The sequence below is a fragment of the Tenrec ecaudatus genome, chromosome 18, assembly GCF_050624435.1.
Source record: "Tenrec ecaudatus isolate mTenEca1 chromosome 18, mTenEca1.hap1, whole genome shotgun sequence".
Classification (NCBI taxonomy): Eukaryota; Metazoa; Chordata; class Mammalia; order Afrosoricida; family Tenrecidae; genus Tenrec; species Tenrec ecaudatus.
Genome location: NC_134547.1, coordinates 16,928,464 through 16,946,704, shown reverse-complemented (window position 1 = coordinate 16,946,704; position 18,241 = coordinate 16,928,464). Strand labels below are relative to the sequence as shown.

The window sequence follows — 18,241 nt, the reverse complement described above, 5'->3', positions numbered from 1 at the left end:
GGCGTACAACAGAACAGCAAGGGGAGCAGAGCAACAGAGTCCCCAGGGAATACCAAAAATAGACTTTGGGGCCAGGGCATGTCACCCTATCAGACTTGAATGGAAAACACTCCTAAAGTTCAACAAACAGACCTTGAACTATTTATAGGCTTTTTGTTGGTGTTGTTGTTCTGTGGTTGTTACTTTGTTTTCTTTTGTTGCTTTGTTTGGCTCTGTCTTGTTTTTTGTGCATATTATTGTCTCTGTAGGTCTATCTACATGATAGGCAGGATAAATAATCTGGAGGAGCATACACTGGAACCAACGGTTCTGGGGGACATGGGAGAGGAGAAGTGGGGGGAAAGGAAGTGGTGTTAACAAACCCAGGGACAAGGGAATGGCGAGTGATCCAAATTGGTGGTGAGGAGGGTATAGGAGGCCCGATAGGGCTTGATCAAGGGTAATGTAACCGAGAGGAATTACTGAAACCCAAATGAAGGCTGAACATGATAGTGGGACAAGAGGAAAAGTAAAAGGAAATAGAGGAAAGAACTAGGAGGCAAAGAGCATTTATAGGGGTCTAAATATAGGCATGTGCATATGTAAATATATGCATGACGATGAGGAAATAGATATATGTACATATATTTATAGGTTTAGTATTAAGGTAGCAGCTAGACATTGGGCCTCTGCTCAATTATTCCCTCAATGCAAGAACACTTTGTTCTATTAATCGGCATTCCATGATGCTCACTTTCCTGACACGATCACTGAAGACAAAGCAGGTGTAAAAGCAAATGTGGTGAATAAAGCTGATGGTGCCTGGCTATCAAAAGATATAGTGTCTGGGGTCTTAAAGGCTTGAAGATAAACAAGCGGCCATCTAGCTCAGAAGCAACAAAGCCCACATGGAACAAGCAGCGATCACGAGGTGTTGATAGGATTAGGTATAATTCATCAAAGAACAAAAATCTTATCATTGTGAATGAGGGGAGTGTAGAGTGGAAACCCAAAACCCATCTGTAGGCAATTGGACATCCCCTTATGGAAGGGTCTCGGGAAGGAGATGAGCAAGTTTGGGGGCAGTGTAGCAATGATGAAACATGTAACTTTCCTCTAGTTCTTTAATGCTTCCTCTCCCCCCCCCCTCCACTATCATGATCCCAATTCTGTCTTATAAATCCGGCTAGGCCAGAGCATGTACACCGGTACAGATAAGAGCTGGAAACACAGGGAATCCAGGACAGATAAACCACTCAGGATCAATAATGAGAGTAGCAATACCAAGAGGGTAAGGGAAAGGTGGGGGAGAAAGGGGGAACCTATAACCCCCTCCCTGGGGCACAGACAACAGAAAAGTGGGTGAAGGGAGACATCGGTCAGTATGAGACATGAAAAAATAATAATTTATAAATTATCAAGGGTTTGTGATGGAGGGAGGGGGGGAATGAGGAGCTGATACCAAGGGCTCAAGTAGAAAGCAAATGTTTTGAGAATGATGATGGCAACAAATGTACAAATGTGCTTGACACAATAGATGGATGGATTGTATGAACCCCCAATAAAATGATTTAAAACACATAAACAAGCCAATCTTCTCATCACCAGGTACGCTGGGAGTGAAAAAGCAAAGCACACAATGGAGGATGTTTGCAATAGGTACCTCTGACTAAAGGCATGCTTGTTTGTTTGTTTGTTTCAAACAGCAAAAGACTTCAGCCGGGACTTCTCAAAAGAGCACTTCCAGAAAGCCAATACCCCCGAACGAGCCATCGCCTCCCTTGATCACCAGAGGGACACAGAGACACGACAATAGGGCTGGTCCCCTTGTACACTCTGGGTGCGGATGCCCCTGTGGAGCAGCTGGGCTGCCCCACGCAGGCACTAAATTAGGACAATGGCTTTCTGAAAACACTTTGGCCGGCTCCACTAATGCGAAATCGACACACACAACCTAGGGTCTGGCCATTCCCCTCCTCGGGAGCTACCCGGTGAAAATGCCGACATGGGTTCACCAAAAGGTGTGACACCAGACTATTCGTATCAGCACTCGTCTGAACGGCAAAGCCCAGAAGCCGAAGTGCCCACCTCCGTCTGGATGGATGAGAACACCGTGGTCCACTCACTTCACGGATTGTGGATCCATGAACCCCAGGACTGACAAGCCTATAGAGTCAGCAAGTAGAGGACGGGTTTCTGGGGGGCACAGGGGCGGGGGGGGGGGCGGTATGAGGAAGACGAAGTCAAGGAGTCCGGGCAGGGAAAGAATGTTTGGAAACTGATGGTGGTAGCAGTCGTACACTACTGCTGGACGTGACTGAACTACAGGATGATACGATCTAGGCGTTAACGCCCAACGCATAACAAGTCAAAATAAACGAGGGAAAATTCGTTAATAAATCATAACGATCAAACAGAATACAGAGCAGTCCGACAAACCTACCGCAACCACACAGGCGGCTCTCATACGTGCAATGTTAAGGAAAGGTGCCAGGCCCAAGAGCGGCCACTGACAGAAAGTTCAAAGGCAGGCGGAGTTCATCGCCGATGACCGGAGGGACACGGGGCGGTTCTGGGGGGGGGGGAAGCTGGTTGTACAGGTATGTGCGGTTTTTGAAAACCGAACAAGAAGCACGCGTGTGGTTTGCATGTGATAGCAGTACCTTGCAACCAAAACCCAAAAGAGTTCAGGTGCAGTGCCTTCTAGAACATTCTCCAGTGAGTTTGCCCGGGCCCTTTCATGAACTCAAGACCCAAATCCACTTCCAGGACTTCCTGTAGTACAATGTAGACAACCCCCAGATGGGTCCAACCACCTGCTCGCTCATGAATGATTCAATCATATGAACGTGTACATACGTACAAACAGGGAGTTGGGGGCAGAGGGAAGAGACTTGCCTAACGTCCCTTAGAATGTGGGTGCGGAACTAGGAGCAAGGGCGCTGAACATCGAACACACTCTGGCACCTCCAGCCGGGCAACCTTGGGCGTGCCACTTACCCCTCCTGTGCCCTTATTTCTTCACGTGACAAACAGGGTCACCGCGGGCCCAACCTCAGGCCTGCTGTGAGGACCAAGTGAGGCAGCGCACGTGAAGAGCTTGGCCCAGCCGTTCGCCGGGGTTATTGCTATGTTATCAACAACCAAGGAGGAGAGGGAAAAGGGCAGGCGAATGCACTTATGGAGTCAGTTTTCCAGACTAGGCTCTGCAAGGGCGGTTTTCTGGTCCCATGCAAGCCTTCCTACGGCCCTGAAAGCGGGCTCGGCGGACCTGCTTCACAGGTGAGGGCACCGGAGAAACGCGGGTAAAGAACTTGGCCTGGTCAGAACAGGGTGAGGTCTGTCTGGCTCCGGAATTAATGCTCTTGCTGCTGCACCAGTCCACCAGGAGAAGGATCGGAAATCACAGCTCAATGAAGGGACGCAAATTCCTAATGGGATGTGTCCAGGCAGGGGGTGGGGTGTAGCACTGTGGAAGAAAGGCCCCTGTGTAGCCTCATCTCCTTGAGCCTGCTCTGTCGGCCCTCGCTCAGTGCTGGAGACAGCCTCATGCTCCCTGAGTTCCAGGCATGTGAGCCCCCATTCCAGGAACAGCCCACCAACCTCTCCATCCCCTGCCGCCTCCAGCTCCCGGTTCACAAGCCTGCGCAGCTTCTGAACAGCAGCACATCTGAGTCCTTCTCTCCTTGCCAGTGGCCCCTGTCCAAGCTCGGATCTCGTCCTCTCCCTCCAGGGGCCCCTCTTCTCTTGCAGCTTCCCTCTGACTCCAGGCACGACTCTATCCCTTCCAGTCCAACACCCCCTCCAGTTCCCCACAGCCCCAGCTCAAGTTCAAGGGCAGCTGAGTTTGTCAGAGGCTCTGCCTCACCTGCTGCCTAAAGTCCACCGGGGCCTCCCCTCAAAGCACTCACCCCTTCCTGGGTTTCTCTGTGCCGTTCTAGGTCTGAGGGACAAGGCACAATGACGGCAGTTTCTAGCCCTCACCTGGGGCTGCGTACCAAGTGCCCGTCAAGGGCTGGCCCAGAAATACCTGGCAAAGAACATTTTCATATGCTTGGGGCACACCCAGCAGGACACAATGACTTCCCCCTACCTCCTCGTCCAATTTGACAAGCGCCTCCTGAGGCCTCTGCCCTGCTGCTCCGTTACCCACACCACCTCGCCCTCCTTTACTGTGACCCAGCTCCTATACAACCCTCTAAGATCCCGCCTGATATCACCCCTTCTGGGGGCCCTTCCTCAAAGCTGAGTCTGTGCCTCCCTTCTTTGGGGCTCCGCCAGCTCTCGTTACCTTCCTTGTGTCATGGGTTGAATTGTGTCCCGCACCCAAAAAAAACAAACATCTGTCCACTTGGTTGGGCCATGATTCCCAATGGTTTGGCAGTTCCATAATGAACCCTCATAATAAGCTCTGAATGGAGAAGCCCATCAGTGGCAAGAGGAGGAAGAGTGGGATGGAGCACCCATACCTTAAAGATCAAGGGAGAAAGACGTGGGCAAAGCGAGAGGGACCTGCTGTTGCTAAGGAAGAAGAGCTGCATGCGTTGCTTGGACCCTCCAAGACCCAGGGAATGAGTGAGGCTGAGGCGTCTCCAAGGGCCTGCCAGGCCCATGTGCTGAGACAAGGACCTTCCTTCACAGAAAGAGCTCGCACCCTCAATTCAAACTTGCGGCCTCCTGAACGAGCGAGTTCTTTTGTTGTTGCTGTTGTTGCTAGCGCCCTCCCCTTAGAGAATGAAGACACCCTGCAGCACACTGGCACACCCTCGCCCAACACGGCTTAGGGACATGAGGAGATGTGGGCAAGACAGAGTTGGAAGTCCCCTGGGATCGTGGCTCGGCTCTGCTCAGGTGCCCACCCAGGACCCCATCTCTCTGGCCATGCAGGTATGGGCAGAGTGAGCCCGCCCCCAGCCCGTCAGGCCCAGCCTGCAAGGCTCCGGAGGGAGGTTGTTGTAGCCTGTGTGATGTCCTAGCTGTCGGCCATCTGTCCCCCGCCGAGAAATCACTGATCCTTCTCCAGAGGAACCCGCGTGGGCAGGGCGCCCTGTGGGGACCGTCTCTGTACCGCACGTGCACAGCTGTGACCAGCCCCACTCGGTCACCACCAGATCCCAGAGGGCCGCAGAAGGGAGGGCTCATGAGGGGTGGGGCTCCTACTAGATGCCTCTCCTGCTCACCAGGGACCCCAGGTGGCACTCCCCCTACTCCTACTAGCTCGCTGGGCCTGGGTGTGTGAAAAGGGTTTGGGCTCTGGGGCCTGACACTCAGCCTCAGCAGCTGACAATGAGGCTGCTTCCTAGGTTTGGCCCCGGGCAGTGGGGACATTTAGAAGGCCATGGTGTCACGTGCAGGGCAGGTGTTCGGAGCACAGACGCCGACTCAAGAGGGCCCTTCGGTCTCTAACGATCCTATCCCCACTCCCATCAAGCACGAGAGGGGGGCCCACCCAGGGCTACAGGACAGCATCCTCAGCTGGGGTTCGGGCCCCAGGCTGGGACGTCAGAGCACAAGACTTCCAGTCTGAGCTAAGGCCGCCGTCTTGCTGTGGGACCCCAGGAGAGTTGCTTGCCCACCCTGAGCCTCAGTGGCCACATCTTCCAAATGGGTGTTGGGTGAGCTGGCACGTGCTGACACGCCCATGCCAGCGGCTGCAGTCAGTGCCAACCCTCGAGAGCTGGTGGGCGCCCTCCCCAAGTGGAGCTGAGTGCTCAGGTGGCTAGCAGAGTGACAGTGCCCTGGTTACCTGACATACCTGCCCGCCCCACCACCCCCACTGGCCCATCTGCTGGTTATCGGCCATGGCAGTCCTCCCACTCCCAGGGGAAGAGGCTGGGCTTTGGGCGTGGCTCAGGATGAGACCTACACACAGGCTGTCTATGCTCCGCTCCCATCTAGGGCCACTCACCAGGATAGTCGTGACCACCAGCGTCTTGTTGGCCAACGTCTGTGACAGGTTGATGTCCAGCGTGGTGGCGTTCATGGCTAGGGTCCGGTTAGAGTACCACACCCCGATCTGGAGGCAGAGAGGACGCTTTCGTCTCGGGCCTGGCGTGGGGCCACACAGCTGCCCCCGGGGTGACTCCCCACCCCCACCCCTATCCCCCAGCACCAGCTCGGTGGCTCTGGGCCATCTTCTCACCTCGCGGTGGCCCTGCCGGGACTTCTCCAGGATACGCAAGGTGTAGTTGGTCCTCTGCCCTTTGCTGTTGAACTCCACGCGCCCAGTCAGCCCATCATACTCTACCTGGCAGGGTGGGGAGACGGGACAGAGGGAGGGATGGCAGGGGCCCGGAGGAAGGGAGACCCCCACGGAGGAAAGCACAGAGACAGGGAGAGGGGACACAGGCATGGGGCCAGGAAGGACCACCATCAAAAAGAGCAAGGTCACACACAGGGGGGCAAGGGGAGATGGGAAAGAGAGAGTGAGCAGAGAGGGGCAGTGGGAGGACAGACGGGGCAGAGGCCCAGGGACCCGGGGCCGCCAGGAGGGAGGTTGGGGGAGAAGGCAGGGAAGGGCCAGAGTGGGGGACACAGTAAGTGCCCCGTCCTAGGGCGGCACCTGCCCCGCATCCTCCTTCTCCGCCCCCACCTCCCAGCTCACCATGCGCAGGTAGTTCATGAGACTGGTCCCGTGGGGCCAGATGTTGGCCGAGGTGCAGGCCAGCGGCTTGACGCCGATCTCCTGACTCCGGTTCAGCTCCCGCACGGCACTCACGACCACATGCACAGCATCGAACATGAGGGCGGCCGACAGCTGTGAGGTGTCAGGACACATGGGGCTTAGAGCAGAGAATGCCCGCCCCAAGTAGGGCCTTGCAACCATTCTCCTGGTATGGGTAAGCAGGTGGCTGACTCAGGAAGCAGATGGGGGTCTTTCAGGGGTGTGCAGATGACAGGATGGGGTACCAGTTTGCTGTGACCACAGGGAAGGGCAGACCTTCAGTGGTTCGCTTGCACGACTGGCTGTGTCTCCCACGTGGGTGAAGGTGCGGGTGAGCCTCAGGGTGCCGGAGACCTGAGTCGGCCTGGGCGGTGCAGGCAGGGAGAGAATGAGTTTCTAGGGTGCCTCTGCGTCTTGCTGCAGGGTGGGTGAGACCCCAGGGGAAGTAAGATGGCCAAGTCTGGCCGGGGAGCCAGGCAGCTCAGTGCAGAGACACCACTCTGCTTGTCCCCGACTCTGATCTCGACCATGTCCCCTCCTCTCTGTGAGCCTCGGCATCCTCTCCTGCAAAATGGGAGAGCCACCACCTGTGTGTGTCGTGGGCGCATCAGAGACGTGTGTGCAGGGGGGCTGGGGGGAAGTGGCCGCACAGACCACTGGGAGAGCGTCTTGTAGGCGTGTCTGTGCGGGTGGGGAACATCGTGTGAAAGCAGGGGGGTGTGGGACGTGTCTGTTGGCACGCGCGCTGGGCCCTTCCTCGAGTGTGTGTGTTTGTATGTCGGGGTTCATTCAACCCCCGAGGATCAGACACCTGCGATGGGCCAGGCTTGGTGGCCGGTGCTGGGGACACTGGGGAGGGGAACTGACAGGGACCCTTTCTCTCAGGGAATTTGCAATCTACATGTCTAGAGCTGAGGTTCCTAAACTGACCTCACTTACCACCCCCCTTTTGGAACAAAAGTGGCTCAAGTGCCACTCCCTGGTGTAGTGGTTACAAGTTGGGCTGTTAACTGCAAGGTCAGCAGTTCAAAACCACCTGCCACTCCCAGGGAGAAGGACGAGGCTTTCTGCTCCCAGAAGGCGTGAAACTCACTGGGAGAGGCCCTGTGTGTCAGCATGGACTCGACGGCAGTGACCGAGCCCACAGCCCAGAGGAGGAATGGGCATCTGCTTTTGCAGCCCCTTGGATGATCCCTGGTGGCATTTGTGGGTTAAGTGGTGGGTGCCCAACGGCAAGGCCAGCAGTTGGAAACCACTGGCTGCTCTTTAGGAGAAAGACGAGGCTTTCTGCTTCCATCTCGGGTGATCGTTTCAGGAACCTGCAGGGGCCGCTCGACCCTGTTGTCTCGGGCCACGCACTATGAGTGGAGTCAGAATCGACTCCAGGTCAGTGAGTTTCTTTGAGTTTTCTGGATTGTTTCGGAAATAATGGTTTGGAAACCCTGGTCTAGAGACGGGCAGAGATAGAGGGTCTCTAAAAAAAACCACGGGCAGGGAACTGTCGAAGGAGTGGGGAGTGGGCAGCTTTTCCAATTAGGGAAGTCACCCGAGGGGACAGAGGAGCAAATCCTGGAGGGGAAGTAGGAGCAAGCCCCTGGCTCCCTGGAGACTGTGTGGTAAGGGGAAGGCGAGGGCATAGGCCCTGAGGGGCACACGTGCTTGGGGATCAGGGCCGACTGGCAGAGGGTGCCCTCGAGTCGGGTTTGTCTTAGGGCCCCAGGGAGGCCAGCTGCCATGTACATGGAGCTCCGCTGGAAACCCGAGGCCGGCCTGAGCAGTCTACAGCAGCGGTTCTCCACCTTCCTCATGCTGAGACCCTTTCATATAGTTCCTCATGGGGTGGTGACCCCCCCCAACATAAAATCATTTCCGTGGCTACTTCATCACTGTGGTCTTGCTACTGTGGACGAGGTGTGGCGGGGTGGGCTCACCGCGGGGCCCGGGTAGGTGCTTGTCTCGCAGTTCTCCCTCCAGGACATGTTGAGGCTGCGCACAAACTCGGGGTAGAAGGGGTGGGAGGTGTTGAACATGGAGAAGCCCAGGATGTTGGAGGAGTCTTCCACGATGCCGTCCAGGTGCAGGATGGGGAAGTCCTGGGCCAAGGAGAGGCGGTGAGGCCTGGGGCCCCGGCTGGACCCCAGGGGGCTGTGGGAGGGGAAGCCGGGCTATGGGAGGCAGGAGGGGGTACCCACCATGGTGGTGAGGATGTACTTGTAAAACGCTGAGGTCATTCCCAGCTCCGAGGCCTGGTGGGCATGGAAGATGCAGAGGCCGTGCAGTGGGGGGGGTACCCACGGGCCAAGAGATGGCGAGGGGACACCGGGGAGAGACAAGGTTCAGAGACAGGGAGAGACGAGAAGGAGCTTCGTGAGGACAGAGGAAGCCCAGTCCCTCAAACCCCACCCTGATAACTGGTCCCACCCACCCCTAGAAAAGATATATACTTTCTTCTTTTTTTAAACACCTTAAGGGTCTAACCCTCATCCTGCTTTCTTCTCTTGTGTGTGATTCTCGATTTTACCCCTAACTTATAAGGAGCAGGCTCACAGGGCTGACCCCTCTCCCCTTCAACAATCCACGTCCCTGATGGTCCTCCTCCTCCTGCCGGGTGGCATCATGCCTCCCGATTCCCCCCTGGGCTTCCTGTTGCCATTTGTCCCTTCTGATCTCAAAAGCCAACCCGAGCCCTCTGCACCCAAGTCTCTTCTGACTCCATCAGGCTTCCAGCTCGAGAAATCCTCACAGGAGTCGACGCCGCCTGGCTGCCCTCTCTCAGCGCAGCTGATGGCCATGACTGCTTGTGACTCTGAGCAGGACCTCCCTAGGGCGCCGATCCCCTCGCAGACAGGCGCTCTTCCCCCCGAAGGCCCGTCTATCTTTTTGAGGCTGGAGATTAAGCCACCAGCCAGGGTGAGTTTAGTTCCAGATCTGAAGGGGGACTAAAGGCCAGACTTTCTCTCTCTCTCCCTCTCCCTCTCTCTCTAATCCGAGTCATGGCCACCCTCTAGGGCAGAGCAGAACTGCCCCCGTGAGTTTCTGCAACTGTAACTCTGGACGGGAGTAGAAGGCCCCGCCCTTCTCCCGTGGAGCGGCTGGTGGCTTTGAACTGCTGGCCTTGGGGATCGCAGGCCAATGTGTACCCAGGGCTATGACCCCAGCAGGACTCCTGAGCAACCACTAAAAGGCGCAGCCCGCCGCTTTGAGTTGGGATTGTGTCCAGAGCCTCGCTCCCTCAGAGCGCAGCGGCCCCCACGGGGCTTTCCATGCCGACGCCTCAGAAGTAGGGTTCGGGGGCTTCTTCTAAACCTCCTCCCCTGGGAGACGAGAACTGCCCACCTCTCTGTCAGCAGCGGGGTGTATTGACGTGGGGCTGCCAGGTGTCGGAGTCAATGGAAGGGTGGCCTTCTGACTAACCTCCGCCAGAAAGAGCCACGCTGGAGACCCGTGCAGCTGGAAGGGCCCTGTCCTGGCCTCGATGACACTCACTGTGTCCTGGCTGAGGCTCCCAGCAAGACCTGGGCTCAGCATCGTCCTCCTTGTTCTCACCCCACTCCACAGAGGGGAGCGTTCACAGGCGTGGAGAGCAGGGTGACCGCTGGTCCCACAGCTCCCGGGGGAGGCGGCAGGGTGCCAGGCCAGGCCCGCCTGGCTCCCGAAGTCCTTTCCAGGAGCCCTCCCACTTGAGAGCCCCATGGTTTCCACTCACTCCTTCCTGCAAGCCAGGATCGGCAGTGACATATGGTTTTAATTTAAAAAGAAAGAAAAAACACTGGAGAAAAATATATAATACAAATTTGATTAAGAAGAAAGATTAAGGGCAGAGAAGGCTATTAATGATTAATGAGCGTGGGTCACTGGCAGACGGAACGTGTCCGGCCCTGAGGGACGATCCTGACACCGGCCCCTGCTCTGTGGCCTGAACCCAGCTGATTCATCCACAAAGCATCATGGGACTTGCCCTGCAGGCGGGACTGGGAGGCAAATATGAGGTGCTGAGTGCCTCGGCACAGACCCCCTACAAAAACAAGAAACTGGTACCCTGAGCCCAGGTGGTGCTATCAGGCATGTGTTAGCCTGCTGGCTGCCAGGGCCGGCGGTTCAAACCCACCAGCCGCTCTGCAGGAGAAAGCCGGGGCAGTCTGCTCCCGCCAAGATGGACAGCTTCAGAAACCATGTAGAGGGGCTAGGAGTCGGAATCGACTAGATGGCGGTGGGGGTTGTGTTACCTGCGCTGAAAGGCTGGAGGTCCGATTTTACCCAGAATCCCCGAAGGCAGGCTGGAGATACTTCTGAGACTTTGACTATCAAAAACCCAACAGAGGACAGTCCCACACTGCCCCCCACGGGGTCTCCATGGCCCCTGGCACTGGTACCACGGAGCCAGCCTTTCCCTGGCGCCAGGCCCCACCCCAGCTCCGTGCTCACCATGTGTTCAGCCCTCAAGGACCCGCTGAGGTGGGAACTATAACTGCCTTCACGCCCCAGAGGGGCAAGCCACCTGCCCAGGACGCAGCTGAGCCAAGGGCCTCAAGGCCCACAGGTGACCCCGAGGCCCGGGGGTGCTGGGAGAGTTGCTCAGACCCGTCGGGTGTGGCGAGCGACGCGGGGCGCACCTTGCGGAGGATGAGGTGGGAGATGGAGGCGTTGGCGTCGATGATGATGGTGGAGACCTTGTCATCTCGGATCTCCTTGAGCAATGGCGTGGGGTCCCGGCTGTCATCCAGCATCCTCACCGACAGCGTCTCCTTGGAGATGAGGAAGCCACGCACCAGCTCCTCCAACCTCAGCAGGCCTGAGGAGAGGTCCTCCATGAACCCCTTCCTGGTCCCCAACGCGGGGAGTGGAAGACAGCCTGGAGATGGGGGGGGAGGGCAACTGGCAGCTGGGTCCCTTGGGGCCTTGGACTCTAAAACTTGACACCTAGAGGGCCCCCCAAATTAGAACCTCCAGCCTGACCTCGCCCCTTAACTCTAGACTCTCGCCATCGTCTGGACCTCAAACTTCCAGGATCTCAAAACTCGACGCATCTCACAGCAGATGGGTGCTCCTCTCCCCCGAACCACCCACCACGCCTAAGTCTTCCTCACGTCAGTCAACCACACGCCATCCTTCCACAGCCCTCGATGTCAGCCCGCTTCTGCTGTCCTCCACGTCCAGGCCCACCCCGTTGGCTCCCACACAACAAGGGTGCTTCCCAAGACACAGCAAGGGGTGTCCATGCATCTGGAGCAGCAGAGGGAGGAGCCAGGAACAGGAGGATACGGAATGTGTGACTGGCAACAACTGCCTCCTCGGCCATGAGATCAGAGGGAGTGGACGGACGGCGCCCGGCTATCAGACTGAATATGCAGACAAGTCTCTAAGAAGAATCTTGCTCAAAGCGGGGAGGCAGGTGAATGGACCTTCGAGTTCTCGTGGGACCTAGATCCAGACTTTCTGGGGCCGTGGAGGCTGGGTGAACCCCTGAAACTGTTGCCCTGAGAACATCTTTCAACTGCAGCCGAAAACATCCCCCGAAGGCTTCCTGAAAGCTAAACTACAGTTGAATTGAACCACCAAGGGGTGTCTGTCTTGAACAGGATGAGTTTTGTAAGATCTACGGGCAACCGTATCAAACTGACAGTGGCCACGGGAAAGACTAGATAGGAGCTTCAGGGGGCAGTGGGTTTATGTGAAAGGGGGTGGGGAGGGGGCGTGAGAATGGTTGTACCTCTTAGAAAAAGTAACCATGTCATTGCACATGGAGAAATCGTCAGGCTGGTGGGTAGGCTAGCACGTACATTCTCAACAACAAAAATTAATTTTAAAAAATGCATCAAGCACCGTCACATAGCACTGCTGTTACTAACTTAGCCCAAGCCACTGCCACCTCTCGATAGCCACGCTTAACCCCTAGAGACTCCCGGGCACAGCAGCCAGACCATGGAGATCAGATACGCTCTCCTCGGCTCTGAGCCGCCCCCCACCCCCGTAGCTTCCAGTTTCACTCGGAGTACAGGCTGAAGCCCCATCAAGGCCCTGAACAATCACACATACACACACTCTCTCTCTCTCTCTCTTCTGGCCAATAGCCTTTCCACACTCCTCATTCACTCCACCCACATGGGCAGGACTCCTCCCTGCTCTGCACACACGACAGCCAGGCTCCAGCCCTGCGGCCCCTCTTCCCCCAGACATCTGCTCCGGCCCCCTCCCTCACTTCTCGTAAGCCTGTGCCCAAATGGCACTGCCCCATGAGGCCCAAGGCCACCATTTAGAGTCACCCCTACTCCCAACACGCTGGATCCTCCCGCAGCTGCTACCTGTCGCTCCTCTCATTAGGACCACTGGGGGTACAAGAGCCAAGCCCTGACTACCAGCCTAAAGGTTGGGGGTTCACACTGCCACGAGCTCCATGGGAGAAGGGCCTAGCAATTCTGCTTCTGCCAAGATTTTGGCCGAGAAATCTCCCTGGGGCAGTTCTACTCTGCCGCAAGGGGTCACAGGGAGTCAGAATCTACTCATGGACACCCAACAATCACCGAACTCCTCTCCCTCGGATCCAGGTTGGAAGAGGGCAGGGACTTTTGGCTGTGGCATTCACTCCTGGGTCCCTCGCACCAAAAGGTGTCTGGCACCTGCCACTGTCTTCAAGTCGATTCTGGCTTGTGGCATCCCTCCGTAGGGGGCCGAGCAGAACTGCCCAGGACTGAGTCCTAAGAGGTGCAGACAGCCTCATCTCCCCCAACTCCCTCAGGCAGTCAGCAGCTCAGGGCTTAAACCCCTGTGCCACCAGGGCCCAGACTGGCACATCTCACTCTCTGCCACAGTCTATTCCAACTCACAGCGGCCCTATGGGGCAGGAGAACTGCCCCCTGGGCGGACACCTGTGTGGGAGTTGAAAGCCTTATCTTTGCCCCATGGAGTGGCCGGTGGTTTTGAACTGCTGACCCCCTGTGCCACCAGGGCTCCCATCTGGCATGGAGCCCATGCTGAACAAACACTCTGAAAGGAAGGTTCCTCCCGGGAGCCAGCAAGAGAGCTTGGCCCTCTCTCCCCACACCCTCAGCCCTGCCAGCCTTCTGGGCCCTTCCACTTGAGCACCTCAAACCCGACCTGCCCCACGGAGCCATTTTCTTCCTCTTCTAGCCAAACCTGACCCTGACCCAAGACCTTCCTCCTTGAAGCCGTGTGGGGCTCTCCATCTGGATATTCACCCCCAAGCCTGGCCACTCTGTCTGTCTCCCTGCCACCTCGTCAGTCCTTGTGGCCCGAGTCAGTCCCTTCTCTGCCGAGCCACTGAAGAGATCATCCCCCATTCACCCTCACCCCCCCACCCCCGGCCTCTGTCCCCACCCTAGGTCAAGCTGAGAGGCCCCTTTCCCGGAGCACATACAGCTCAGCTGCCTGTCGGGTCCTTCGCTGACCAGAAGCCCAGTGCTGTTCACTGCGGGATAGAGCTGCTGGGCCGAGCAGAGGGCCCTGCAGACCACAGCTGAGTACCAAGTCCATGATTACCCATGGGCTAGGAGGTGCTGGGTGTGGAGCTGGAGGGGAAGGGCTGGCAGGGAGGTCAGACCCAGGCCCTCCCTTGGGACAAGGGAGCTTTCGGGACACATGCAAAATGCGTCGTTCTGGGCCCTCACACTCAGCCTTGGCACAGATGAGGCTGGCCGAGGGGTAGTTGAAAGACTTGAGGATTCGGGAGACGGCCAGGCTGACGTCCTCGTTGCTGGGGTACAGGCTGACAGACGCAAAACGCAGATACTGCAGGCGGGGCGTCTCCTCTGGGCCCACCTTGATGTGGGGGATCTGACAAGAGACGGAGCCTTGACTTCTGTCCTGCTTCTCTCACCCTCTGCTCTCACCCCGGCCTTCCCCTCTCAGGGAGCTGCCCACCCGCCCGTCCACCTCACCTCCTTCTCCCCACAGATGTGGCTCACGGTGGAGGCTGATGCGGGGCTGGATGAGGGCCCCAGGACAGAGACGACACCCTTGGGCAGGATCTGACACACTGAGGATGGGATAAAGGCCTGTGAGTCAGTGACCCCCCCCCATCCAGGTGCTCAGAGCGAGCGGTCTCACACTGCCATCTCAGTGGACAGAAGGAGGGGACCAAGGAGCAGGTAGAGGCGGTGGGGGTGAGGGGGAAAGGCGCATGGCAACAGAGGGACAGTCAGACCACCAGAAAATGAAGGGATAAGGGACAAGGGCCCGGTGGTGGCTCCCTGAGACCCAAGGGTGGCGGTGGCATCTCCCATCCTCGAGCTGGCCTGCCAGTTGGCCCAGTGGTCCCTCCCACTGCCCTTCATACAACAGCCCAGATATCTCTCGTGCCCGCCCTGCAAACATGCCCTCGTCCAGGTGGCCACGGAGGGGCCCAGCATCCCCACCACCTAGTCACATACACACACTCACGTTCATACACACCCACACATACACTTACACACGTTCATACACACCCACACATACACCCACTCTCACATACATTCATACACACCCACACACACATAGACCCACACATATACTTACACATACTCACACACATGTTCATACACACCCACATATACAATCACACACATGTTCATACATACCCACACATACATACACACTCACATTCATACACACACACACCCACTCACAAATACACACACACGCATGCATTCATACAGATCTAAACATACATACACCCACATATATTCACACACCCACTCACACACCCACACATATACACACATACATACACACCCACACATATATTCACACACCCACACATACTTACACATATACCCAGACACAAACACTCATACACACTCACACGCTTATTCATACATAGCCACATACTCACACCCACATACACACGTTCATACGCACATACACTCACATTCATGCACACACAAACACACACACTTAAACACACTCACACATATACTCACATACTTACATACACCCATACCCATACTTACATATACACACTCACATACACTCACACACACTCATGCGCACACACATTGACACACTCACTCACACTCATATGGCTCTCGGAGCACTGGCCCCTGTCTGGTGCCTCCTGCTTCCTCACTCTCCGTGCTGGGGGCACCCGGGAGAAGCAGTCTGGGAAATGCTGTCCCTGGCTCTCCCGCCCGTAGCCCTGCTGATATCCTGGTTCTGTGTTGGGTCACTCACTGCAAGGTCGAAGTTCAGAACCAGCAGCAGAGAAAGACCGGGCATTGTACTCCCATCTCAAACTCACAGGGGCAGTTCTGCCCTGTCCCATTGGGTCGCTAGAAGCCGGCAGTGACTCTGTGGCAGTGAGTTTGGGGGATGAGCCCTGCCAGAGAGAAGTCACTTAAAGCTCTCGGAGGCAGCATTTCCTGAAGGCCGACAGTCCCAGGACGGCTGCTCCAAGGGTCCCCGCTAACGTTCACGCCATCGGCTAGTACCCAGCAGGAAAAGCTGGGCAGTGCCACTTTTTCTACGTGTGAACCCCTGCCAGGGCTCGGCCTCAGCCTGGCTTCTCCAGAAAGCCTGTGCTGCCACTGGCCCCCAGCCTCGAAGCCTGCCCTCATTACCCAGCCCGACCGACAGCTGTCCCCGAGTGAGGCTCCAAGCTCCTCCAGGGCAGGGCTGGGCTCAGACTCGCCAGCCCCGCAGGCCAACGGCCACCATCTAGGGCAGTGGTTCTCCACCTTCCGCTGCCCTTTCATACAGTTCCTCATGTTGTGGTGACCCCAACCATAACATTATTTCCACTGCTGCTTCATCACTGTCAGTTTGCAACTGTTATAAATCAGGCGACCCCTGTGAAAGGGTCATTCGACCCCCCTATGGGGTCAAGACCCACAGGTTGAGAGCCACTGGCCTAGGGGAAGGAGAGTGGATGGAGGGAAAAAGGGAGCTGAGCAAGAAGAGAGCAGGATGGAGCTGAGGGGTCAGCCAAGGTAGAGGGACCAGGACAAGGAGGGGCGCAGGAGGCCCACCCACTCCACTCCCCTGCCCGACGGCCCTGCTCACTGGTGTCCGTGGTCTCGTACTGGCTGTCCCGCTGCAGCTCAAAGATGTCCACTTCCACTCGGGCCTTGGCTGGGACCTCGATGATCCCGTTGATCTGCTCCCGGGCCAGGGCCAGGGCCAGACGCTCACCACGGCCACAAACAGTCTGGTCATCCAGGACGGCAGCTGAGGGGACACAGGGGCTGGGGACCAGACTCCTGGCTCCCCAAGGACCAAGGGGGTGGGGGTTCTATACTTTACGGTCCTGAGGAGGAAAAAGCTGGGGGACTCAGACTCTGATGAAGGAGGGGACTGGGCACTGGACAACAAGGTCTGAGGTGGAGGAGGTGGGGGCCTGGACCCCTGGTTCTGAGGGAGGAGAGGGCTAGGGACCTGGATTCCTGGGTCTGAGGGAGGAGGGGCTGGACTCCTGGGTCTGTGGGAGGAGGGGGTTGGGGGCCTGGACTCTTGGGTCTGAGAGAGAAGGGGACCAGGGGCCTCTACTCCAGGTTCTCAGGGAGGAAAGGGAGGGAGACTGGACTCTTGGTTTCTGAGGAAATAGGAACCAGAGGTCCAGATTGCTGGGTTGAAGGGAGCTGGCACGCCTGGGTCCCCGACTGCCTGCGGACGGAGGCGGAGCCTCGGGCCAGGGGCGGGTCTGTGAGGGGCGGGGCCGAGGGCGGGGCCGAGGGCGGGGCCTCACCCATGCGCAGTGAGGAGAGCACCTGGCGGCTGGGGCTGGCGAAGGCAACAATCAGCAGCAGCAGCAGCTCAGCCGGCATCTTCCTCCCCTCCTCATGGGGACGCAGCTGCCGCGGCCCCCACTCGCCACCTGCAGGGAGCCCCCCGGCCCAGGGGGAGACTGAGTCCTCGTGGAGGGCTGACTGTTGGGGCGGGGTAACTCGGGGAGGGGCAGGCCCCGGACAAGGTGGATGGGGAGTGCACAGTTCTGAAGGGCACTGCCTGGTCGCATGTTCACAACACCGAAGGCAGCTGGAGAAGGGCTGCTGCCCGAGGGCAGCTCACAGTGCTCAGGGCACAGAGGTTTCTAGCTACCCAAGCAGCCGGGGGTGGCACCTAGGGACCTCAGGTGGAGCCAGAAACCCAGGGACCAGCCCCAACTTAACAGAGAACCCGAAAGTGCTGCTGCCACCACCACCACCACCCCCAACCCAGTCCCGCCCCTGTCTCTGGGCAGGCAGCCGTTACTAGGCAACAGACACCAGCTGGAGAGGATGCGGTGGTTACTAGGCAACCCCATCTCAGGCCTCACTTGCCACCTTCCTGAAGTCCCTGGTTCCCACAATCCCATGTCCCTGGCTCCCACAATCCCATGGGGACAGAGGCCTGGACATCCGGGGTCTGGAGGGGAGAATGCTTGGGAGTAAGGAAACTTGGGGAGAAAGAGGAAAGAGAAAGAGCAAAGTTTATGGAGATGCGGATGGGGCCAGATTCCTGAAGTCAGGACAGTGAAGTGGGGGAGAGACAAGGGGAAGCCAGAGAGACAGAAAGGGTGGGAGAGAAAGAGATGAGAGATTCTGAGACAGAGAGAAAGAATAAAAGGATAGAAACATGTAGGGATGGGAGATGGTAAGACCGGAAGAGGGGAGACAGGAGACAGCGTAG

General features: G+C 57.3%; 1 protein-coding gene across 2 annotated transcripts in view; it reads right to left on the bottom strand.

Moving 5' to 3' along the window:
* GRIK5 (glutamate ionotropic receptor kainate type subunit 5) overlaps positions 1-17,397 on the bottom strand; it is a 71,890-nt gene extending 54,493 nt beyond the window's left edge. For both annotated transcript variants that reach the window (XM_075536424.1, XM_075536425.1), the window contains exons 1-10: positions 17,319-17,397; positions 16,637-16,801; positions 14,539-14,636; positions 14,269-14,434; positions 11,257-11,435; positions 8,836-8,889; positions 8,575-8,736; positions 6,584-6,736; positions 6,122-6,226; positions 5,888-5,995 (exon numbers count right to left, since the gene is read on the bottom strand). In XM_075536424.1, coding sequence (XP_075392539.1) covers positions 5,888-5,995; positions 6,122-6,226; positions 6,584-6,736; positions 8,575-8,736; positions 8,836-8,889; positions 11,257-11,435; positions 14,269-14,434; positions 14,539-14,636; positions 16,637-16,801; positions 17,319-17,397 — 1,269 coding nt within the window. The remainder of the gene's footprint in view (positions 1-5,887; positions 5,996-6,121; positions 6,227-6,583; positions 6,737-8,574; positions 8,737-8,835; positions 8,890-11,256; positions 11,436-14,268; positions 14,435-14,538; positions 14,637-16,636; positions 16,802-17,318) is intronic.
* Between the last annotated feature and the right edge of the window lie 844 nt (positions 17,398-18,241).